The sequence below is a fragment of the Silene latifolia genome, chromosome 10, assembly GCF_048544455.1.
Source record: "Silene latifolia isolate original U9 population chromosome 10, ASM4854445v1, whole genome shotgun sequence".
NCBI classification, from domain to species: Eukaryota; Viridiplantae; Streptophyta; class Magnoliopsida; order Caryophyllales; family Caryophyllaceae; genus Silene; species Silene latifolia.
In genome coordinates, this window is record NC_133535.1 from 135,974,524 (window position 1) to 135,985,185 (window position 10,662).

Consider the following 10,662-nt stretch of genomic DNA (forward strand, 5'->3'; position numbering starts at 1 on the left):
GATATAACGTTAGTAATAAAATTATATGGTAAAGTTACTTACTTTATGCACTGATCAACTTCTTCACTATCTGAATTGAATAAGGCGTAGCGATGCGCCTGCGCAGCTAATTTGGTGTCCAGAGTGAACAGCCGTCCATTTCTTTGCTTCTTTCCTCCCAAAGGATGACCACAATTACCAAATATTGTAGTGTCAAGTTCCTCTGTTTCATTAGCTGATATGTCACATATGATTTTGTCATATCTTGTGTTGCCTCCGTCCACGTACCGAGAGCAAAAGTTCATGCATTCCTCAATCAAATAACCTTCTGCAATAGATCCTTCTGGACGACCTCTATTGCGCACATATGATTTCAATTTACATAAATATCTTTCAATGAAAAACATCCCTCTCCCTTGCACAGGACCCCCAAGCCTAATTTCCTCTACTAGGTGAATGGGCAGATGTACCATGATGTCGAAGAAGATTGGGAGAAATATTTTTTCTAAGTCACATAATATTTGGATGATTTCAGATTCTAAGAAATCAAGTTCTTGTGGATTTAGCACTTTACTGTACAGTTTTCGGAAATAATTTCCTAATCTAATCAAAGGAAGCGCCACATGCTTGGGAAGGCACCTTCTCACAAAGAATCAAGCAAGTAATGTAACATGATATGAGCATCATGACTTTTATATCCTGAAACTTTCCTTTGCTCTAAATTCACACATCGCGAAATATTAGAGCCGAAGCCATAAGGAAGTTTTGCTCCTTTCAAAGCACGACAGAATATATCCTTTTCTTTTGTAGACATTGAATAACATGCCTTTGGGAAGAAGACATGTCTCTGGTCTTGTGACAGTTGAGGATGTAGGTCATGTTTGATACCTATATCTAATAGGTCAAAGCGAGCATTGGGGTGATCCTTACTTTTACCAGAAATATCCAATAAAGTTCCCAGGACATTGTCAAAAACATTTTTTTCAATGTGCATCATGTCCAGGTTATGTCGACATTTATTGTGTTTCCAGTAAGGCAATTCAAAAAATATAGACTTCTTCTTCCATGGGGAGTCACTTTTGTTCTTTTGCTTCTCTTTCTTCCCAAAAGAATTCACAAATTCAGACAACTCATCTAAGACATGAAATCCTGTTAGGGGTCTGGGACGAGTTCTTAGTTCAACTTTACCATTAAAAGACTTCTTATCACGTCGCAATGGATCATTAACATCTAGAAATCTGCGACCACCCATATAACACATTTTTTTTTGCTATGTTTCAGATATAAGGACTCTGTTTCATGGTTACAACTTGGACAAGCAAACTTCCCTTTTGTTTTCCATCCCGATAACATTGAATTCCCAGGAAAATCACTAATTGTCCATGTCAAAGCAGCATGTAACTTAAATGTTTCATTCCTAAATTTATCATATGTTTCAAGCCTTACATTCCATAAGTCTTTTAATTACTCAATCAAAGGCTTTAAGTATACGTCAATATTATTCCCAGGACCCTCGGGACCGGGAATGAGCGGTGATAGCATAAAATTTTCCGGTTTCATGAACATCCAAGGTGGCAAATTGTAATTGACCAACACAACGGGCCATGTACTGTGAGATACACTCATAGTTCGAAATGGATTGAACCCATCAGAAGCCAGTCCTAACCTTATATTTCTAGGTTCATTAGCAAATAAAGGGAATAGAGAATCAAAGTCCTTCCAAGCTAACCCGTCTGCAGGGTGTCTTAGATACCTATCTTTTGGACGTTTATCAACATGCCATGTCATATCTTCTGCAGTTTCTGAATTCATATATACTCTTTGTAGCCTAGGTTCTAGTGGTAAATGCCATAAGACCTTTGCAGGTATACGGCGACTGTTCGAAGTCTTTGAAGTCTTATTAGATGAATTTGCTTCGCATTTTTTCCATTTCGAGGCATGACATTTATAACACTCTTCAGCATTTTCAAACTCTTTCCAATATAGCATACAATCGTTAGGACACGCACATATTTTTTTATAATCAAGACCCAAATCCCTCACAATTTTCTTAGCTTCAGTGAAGTTTCCCGGAATTTTAGCTTCCGGGACCATGTCTCTTAGCAATTGGAGGAGATTATTGAATGTCACATTACTAATTCCATGAAGTATCTTGTACAAAAATAGTCGAATGACAAAAGACAGTTTTGAAAATTTCTTACAGCCCGGGAATAATTCTTGTTGACCCTCTTCTAGCAACTTATAAAACTTTTTAGCTACATCATTGGGACCATTTTGTACGTTAGTGTCACCTTCAAAACAACTTCTAAATCTATCGTCTAACAATGTATTGGTATTGTCATTGAAATTTTCTTCTTCATCAAGGGTTTCAACTATGGTTTCAGTTGATAAAGGATCCTCTCCATGAAAAGTCCAAACATAATAATCCTCAACAAAACCAAATGCTTTTAAATGATCATACACCTCATGTTTTCGTAACCAATATCGGTTTATACACCTCTTACATGGACATCTTATTTGACTCCCATGAGCAAATTTTAGAAAATGACACATTCAGAAACTCAATGACTCCATTTTCAAACTCAGGCAAATGTCTAGCTATATACATCCAACTTCTATCATTCCGATCCTCATCCTCTGAATTCTGAATTAAATAAGCACAAATTATAAATTTAACAATGTAATTACTCGACAAAGTTGACTGTAATTGAAACAGACTCATTCCTACTTTAATTTCGTCTGGTGATATCGGGAATCCGTAAAAATGATAGAACAGGTAGTTTATTAGAATATGCTAGTTTATTAGAATAGGGTATTTGTCTCTATTTTAAGGAACTCTGTTTTATGGATATTTGTCTCTATTTTAAGGAACTCTGTCACTACAGTCATGTACTTTCATTTCTCGTGATTACTTTCAATTTTTGTTCATCTTTCAAACTCATGCTATGTGCTCAGGCACAAAGTATCAGATAATATTTCGCTCCCCTGTTCCACTTTGTAAACATGTCTAATAAACTACCTTATTCTAATAAACTACCCTATTCTAATAAACTACCCTAAATCACTCAACAAAGAACAGCATCAATCATATCAACAACAACAGCATCAATCATATAAACATTGAAATTCAATAAAAACACAAAATTAACAAGAATGAAAATAGTTAACTAGATGCAGAAAATAATAGTCGACAGCAACAATTCAATACTCATACACAAAATTTGAACAATATCGAAAAAACAACTTAAAAATGATAAAAACAATTGAAATAGGAGTATCATACCTTTCGACAAATCCCAATCAGAAAATGACTTCAATCCAAATAATATGACTTCACCGGGTTTCGACAGAATCCAATCAAAGTTGAGATTGAGTGAAGAAGAGACGGTGGAATTGAACGAATGAATGAGAAAGGAAAAGAGATCGACGGTGGAATGAATAAAGAATGAATGAATTGAGGCGGTGATGGATTACTGTAACATTGACATTGAATGAATGAATGTGTGAGTAGGCGCCGCAAAATGTCGTTTTTTAATTTTTAATTTTTCATTTCACAATACTTAAGCGGTAAAACCAAAAAGTTAAAAAATTTTAGGGTATATATTACTTATGTGACAAAAGTGTTGTTCAAGTGTTGCTACAAAATGCAACATTTGTATAAGACCGTTGCATTTACGGTAATACATTGCAACACTTATCTCAAAGTGATGCCTTATATAAGTAAAAGCAACATTTTTAATTAAAGCGTTGCTTAATTAACTAAAAATTGCAACACAAACCGTAAGTGTTGCATACAAAATGTTGCATTAGGTCTATTTTTATAGTAGTGTCTTCTCCTAATTTTATGCTATTTGTTATGCTAATTATAGCTATGTAATTTAGTATATAAACCATGTACTTCCTGTTAACCTAATTCAATATATTATCAATCTTCATTATCTTATAGATACCATTAGCAAAAATTTTGAAATTAAAGTAATTCACAAAGGATTAACTCACCCAAATCTTGTAATGGCCATAACATTTCTATTTTGACCATGTCCATTCAACGAGATTACAATAGTGTTACACAGTTTGATACAAGAACCAACAATAAAACATATACTCCGCATAGTAATAACAACACCAAGCTAATTAAACTTTGAGCATACATATCTAATCTCACCATCATAGCCGGTCTTCACATCGATGTTGCTCATCTTAATCATGGCTTTCGGAAAATCAAAACTAAACCTTACACCAAATAGTCCTCTAATATTTCCAGCATAATTAAGGACAATGGCGCGAGTAGTATCGTCACCCAATAATCTCTGGTCCGATTCCAAAACACCGTACCCATCCCTTATGTTTTTGAAGAAGTTTACGTCGAAATTTGCTGGAGTATCTTTGTCTAGAGCCACCTTGTTTAAACCATTGCCATTTTTAGGACATAAAGTTTGTAACTGGCTTACAAATGCTTGGTTTATTGATGGGTCGGAGTTTCCTGTTGGTGTGAAATTGTAGATTCTGTATTGGAAGAATCTGCAATCTGTTTGTCCAATTGTGTGTGCACCTAAAATTGCATTAAACCATACAGTAAGATTATTAGTAGGTTTGTAGTACTATACATTGTATAAAATTCTTATTTAAGACAGTCTTAATTTAAGAATGCTCTCATATCCAATTAAAATAAAGTAGGAAATGAAAGAAAGTTGTGAGAAGTCTTAAATTAAGACCATTTTATGTAAGACCAACTGTCCAACTGCAGCTTGAACCATCCGACACATGGCTAAGGGCAGGGACGAAGCTCGGACGAAATTCAACCCAGGGCCGAAATTTTTATTACGTGCACTATAAATTGAGTTCATATGAAGGCTTTATATAATTATTATAGGAGTTTGACGCCCATTATAACTATAAGAAAAATATATTACACTATTGTCATGATAAAATTACCTATTAAAATTTTTATTTAATTAAAAAAGAAATCAAAAGCAATTGATGAAGTAGCCAAATCAAATCCCCTGTACACTAAGCTTCTAAAGCCCATTATTTAATTTCTATCTAGCAAACTTCATCCCAACTTCCATCATCTAAAAGCAATTCTATATTTCTATCTATTGTTTAGAAAAATATAGATTCATTAAATCAGTAAAAAATCTTCAGTCAATTCTAATTCCGGAATGACTCCGTAATACAGTAACTTTGCTTATTTAATGAAAAAAATAAATGAAATAGAAATTACTTGTAATTGATCTCCAACCTCCGAGGTCTCGACTTTGGGATCAATGGCAACGAGTTTCTTTCTTTTATAATGGTTCTTTGGTTCTTTGCTTTTTTTTTTTCCCAGTAATAATGAGTAATGACTAAGGAGTAAAGTATACTAACAATAACAATTATACGGAGTAATTTTTTCACAACCTACTCAAATATAAAAAGTCTTGGTTCTTTAACTATGGTAATTATTTTGCCCATAAAATTCTTTACAAATTTAACTTGTTTGATAAACACGGCTATGAACACGGAAGGGAATCACAAGATGAAGGGTACATATTTTTATTTTTTTTTTAGTATATTTTTTATGTATAGAAAATTTTTGGAAAAGTTGCCCGGGCCATGGCCCGGTGGGCCAGGCTTGTGCTTCGTCTTTGGCTAAGGGTACTAAAAAATATGAGGTGTAATTTGACAAGTCAATACTAATCTGATTGTATTGACTCGGCATGATACAATTTGTAATTGTATATATGAATTTGAATATGAATTGAAACTTTAATAATCTGATCCAACCCGAATATAAATGTCTCGAAAAAATATTCACAAAACATCTCTAATCTAAAATAACTCGATCCAAATGTATTCACAATGACTAATGTATAAGTAACCCTAAGAGCAACTCCAATGGTTACATTTAGGGATCTGCTTGCAATTATTCTAAATATTCAAGCGGTATGCTCACCATTGGAGTATAGAAATACGTCCATGCTTGTAAGCAGGTGTAGCTTTGTCAAACTACATGCTTGGAATAAATTAGTAATTAAGAATAAAATAAAATAAAATAAATTATGATATTTATTTGTTATGTGGGCCTTTTTAAGCCAGATTTGTTGTAGTTTACCATTGAAGGACGTTGTAGCTTAAAAGTCGTGTTGCTTAAAAAAACGATGTGACAAGGCAAGCTACAAGACCTTGTAGCTTGCCATTGGAGTTGCTCTAACATCGATCTGGCTCGAATGACTTTATTCGTTAGGTCTTTTGTTTATAGTAGAGGTGATCATGGGCCGGGTCGGGCCGGGTTTGGGCCGGGCCCAAGCATTAAATTAAGCCCAAGTGCGCGGGCCGGGCCGGGTCGGGCTACAAGCGTGGGCCTATTTTGTCGGCCCAAACCCGGCCCATGCGGGGTTACGCGGGCTTTCGGGCCAATTCGGGCTAAATATTTTTCCTCTTGAAATAAGTTTAGAAATCCCCATTATGAAGTTATAATACTTTGTGTATTTGTTTTCAAAAATTTCGTATAGAATTGTGTGATTTTTTTCGAGTATTGCAATTAAGAAATAGTAACCTAATGTAGCTTTTATGAACGTACTACTTGAGGTGACTCATACAAACTAAATGCACAATTTTTTGTAGTGTAATAATATATTTTAGTGCGGTCTTTCATTTGTATGTTGTTGTAGTTTTGTAATTGATTTGATATTTGTTTTTCTTTAGGCTCAAAAACATTGACTTAGCACGCCGATAATGGTAAACAATTTATCGGCACTAGTATGATACAAAATCATTAGCTCATTTTTTATCATATAAATACTGGTGAAGGAAAATACTAAGCCTTATCAGACTAATACATGTAAACAAGTTATTACGGCTTATTTACAATACAACAATTGATTGGTTAATTATTTTACTTAATGCTTATTAACATTCTTAAATTGTACATATTCATAAATTTTGCATATGTTCGGGTCGGGCCGGGCCAAAATTCGGGCCGTAAAGGCGGCCCAAACCCGGCCCTATTATATTGAATCGGGCCATGGGCTTCGGGCCGTGGGCTTTTCGGGCCTAAAATCGAGGCCCAAGCCCGGGGAAAAATCGGGCTGGGCCGGGTCGGGCTAGCGGGCTTGGGCCATATGATCAGCTCTAGTTTATAGTTGACTTGATTTTAAGAACGTGAACATGCCGTAAAAACCTATAGCCAATACAACATGATTAATTAATCCGAATAGATTAAGGAGACTTGAGGTTACTAGTGGAACAATAATAACAAACAAATTGATGATTTAACAATTACTTTGCTTGATAATGACCGCAAAAGTCAAATTAATATTAAACTTCTTATTTAAGTAGCGATACAAACTTGAGATGAGTTGCTTAAATGGCCCCAAATTAAACCTTTTGTCTGTCATAGACATTTATATTCGTCTTGACTTTTAAGTGTAAATCGCGTTAAATATTATTTAATATAAATGGATGGAAAAAGAATTTAACATTTTATATGCATATTATATTTTTGTTTCTTCCAATTATTTAACCCGCTCTATTAATTATTTGAAATGAAGTGTTCGTCTTAACAAAAGTTTGTTATAATCATTTAATCCCATCCATACCCGATTGCACATAATTATGTTACACAAATTTGTATAAAGTCTATTTTATACGTAGCACAAGCCTAATTATACAAGAAGCTCAATTAATTTAATTAATAAATTGGTAAAATATTTTTTTTTTTGATAATTAATATGTTATAATGATAATTTGCATATTTAAAGTGCCAGTATTTCATTATAAGATATCGAGTTATTATCAAAATAAAAGTAAAATATAAATATAATTAATTGTTAATCTAGGTTATTTTTCATTTATGTCAGCCTTACACTATAGGGCGGTCATAAAAGTTGTCGATTATGTTATTCGTCCAACAAAACATATGACTAAGGCTGTAAACGAGCCGATATGAGCTCGAGCTTGGGTGGGCTCGGGTTTCGAGCTTAAAAAATTGAAACTCGAGCTTGGCATGAGTTCGAATCGACCTCATTTATCTTTATATTATTTTCACTTTCTCACCTTCTGAATCTAACTAAATAAAAATATTTTTTTAATTTTTTTTTACAAAATACTCAAAAATATTACTCCGTATGATATAATATACTTATAAATGGCTAAATAACACAGAATTTAAAATTAAATTAATTTGACAGCATAAAAATTATTCAAAATAAAATTATAAACGGGCCTAATCGATCTTCTGAACCAGTCAGCTCATATTTAGCCAAGCTCGGCACCAGTTGAATCGATCACAAGCCGAGCTTTGCCCGAGCCAATTCCGAAGACTCGATGAACTGACTCAGATCATTTACAGCACTACTTAATATGAACTACCCCTACTTGATATGACCTAGCCCAAAACCATTATCAAACTTGATGAATCAATATGAATAATTATATGGACACAAATTGTTTTATAAGACCTATATTTAGGTAAAACTAACCCAATAGCATAAGGCCCAACAAAATTACTTAATAAAATATGAAATAATATTTTTATTTTAATAACCTTATATTTTAAATTAATAGCTTACATATTTAAATATGTTAGTTTTCATTATAAAGTACTTCCTCCATTCAACTCCATTCTACCACTTTGCTTTTTCACGTTTGCCAACACATGTTTTGCGCGGTAAACATCGTTAGCTACGTATATGCAAAAATTATAAAAGTTACATATTTTTACTGTACTCGTAGAGTGGAGTTGAATGGAGGAAGTATAAAGTATAAAGACGGTCCTATAGGAAAGTTGTTGTTATTTGACAAAATTGATCTAACCCCCCATTTAACAGAAATAAGTTGTTATCCAAAAAATCATATGGGCTGGCCCAAAATTATATTAAGAAAGTCGATAAGATAATAACCCATATGGGCCGGCCCAAAATTATTAAGAAAGTCGAGAAGTCCTTGTGTAATGTGTGTACCATGCAACTATTCTTAACAAACTGGAAAAAAATTAAGAAAGCTTACCAAGAAGCGTAACAAGATCATGATCGTCTAAACCTTTAACTGCAAATTTTTGCCTCTGCACATCAATGGATTCAAGAGGAGAAGGCAAGTATTTCGACGGGTCTGATGCAGAAGACACCGTTCCATCTCTTCTTCCTAAAGGCACTCTCCAACTCGGTCCACCCGTCTATATATATTTCATATCAAAATTCATGCACGTCCATTATTATTATAGTTAGAGACATGTACCGAATGAAAATTTGAACTATATTAAGATTGTGTCACATGGGAGATCATGCTTCTAGCTTTATAACAAAACGAGCAACTTATGAGAACCTGGGCTGGTTCTACATTAACACACAATCTCGTTCTCGTACACAACTTAATTAATAGACTTTTATATGTATGTAGTACATACCAAAACAACTGCATCTCGAGCGGCTAAAGCCAAAATATCAGCACAAGAAACAACTCCAGGACAGATAGACTCAAGTTGTGCCTTTGCATCATCAATCACCTCGAACCCTCTCAATCCAGTGTTTGACAATGACGTCCTTTCTGTTGAAAGCCCCGAAATCAAGACTGATCCATCACAACCCTACAACATGCAAATATCATGCATATACACATTCAAAAACACTAACTCCAAATAATTTAATAAACGATTTAGAGTCTGCGAACATGAACATTCATAATTTCATATTAGTGCAAAGTAAACCTGAACGAAGCAATCGTGAAAGTGAAGCCTAAGCAAGCCAGGAGCAATAGTAGGATCGGAACTGAAGTGAGCTTGGACAGTCGACCGTACTATACCTTCTGCTGCTGGGCAAGATGCATAGTAAAAACCAGTTTGCAATTGGGATTTAGCACATAAAACTAGTATACTTAAGACTAAAAAACTTCCTACAAATATGTATGTAGTCATTTCGTACGTAGTGTATTAGCAAGTGAAGAATGTTTTATCGAGTGATATGTAGAAATTGAACAAGGTGCGCAACTTATATAAAGGTCGTTTCCACTCCTTATCTACTCAGCTTCCACTATTCCACTATAACACTCATGTATATGTCCACTATTTAGGTGGAGTTTACTTGTATAATTATTATTGCATGGAGATTGTTAACGTGCTAGGTTTTTATTATTTTAGTATAATTGTTAGAACATGCAAATAGGTCTAGTTTTTATCTGAACGAAGGAGAGGCGGACCACACTATCCACATAGAGATTACATCCCAAAACCAATTTATAACGTAAAGAGTAACCCTTGACCTTGATTATAAAGTGGTATAATTTGTCTTTATTCAACAATTTACTACACTAGCTCACATTACATTTGGATTTATATTCCAAGAATAATGATTTAATTAGTTATAATGTGGCCTAAATGAAGCACTAAACTTTGAGGAAAACGCGTGGCCCATTGATTTTGATGGATTTCTCTTTGGATGATAATACAACTCTCTATTAGTGATAACCAGTTATGTTATACAGTACTCCTTTTGTGCAGTCATATTATGTTTAAAGTCTTTCTTACCTAAAATGATGTAAAAGAAGCGAGTATGTATACTAGGGGAGTTAACGAGCAGAGCCCAGTCCGAACTTGGTCTTACTTAGCTTGTGTTTAAGAACTAAAACTCGAGCTCGAGTCGATCTCGAGTTTACCCGAGCTTGAAAAAAAGTGCTCGTTATAAAATTTGCGAGCTTTAACGCGAGCTC

General features: G+C 34.2%; 2 protein-coding genes across 2 annotated transcripts; both read right to left on the reverse strand.

Moving 5' to 3' along the window:
- Positions 1-1,443: 1,443 nt before the first annotated feature.
- On the reverse strand, positions 1,444-2,532 carry LOC141608307 (uncharacterized). The gene has a single exon (XM_074427669.1). It carries the CDS (start codon positions 2,530-2,532, stop codon positions 1,444-1,446), a length of 1,089 nt encoding a protein of 362 aa, XP_074283770.1.
- Positions 2,533-3,969: 1,437 nt separating this feature from the next.
- LOC141606006 (peroxidase 25) lies at positions 3,970-9,970 on the reverse strand. Its single transcript, XM_074424966.1, has 4 exons — positions 9,665-9,970; positions 9,365-9,544; positions 8,968-9,133; positions 3,970-4,531 (listed from the first exon to the last, which is right to left on the reverse strand). The coding sequence occupies exons 1-4, from the start codon at positions 9,869-9,871 to the stop codon at positions 4,110-4,112; spliced, it is 975 nt and encodes a 324-aa protein (XP_074281067.1). The 5' UTR covers positions 9,872-9,970; the 3' UTR covers positions 3,970-4,109.
- Positions 9,971-10,662: the final 692 nt, after the last annotated feature.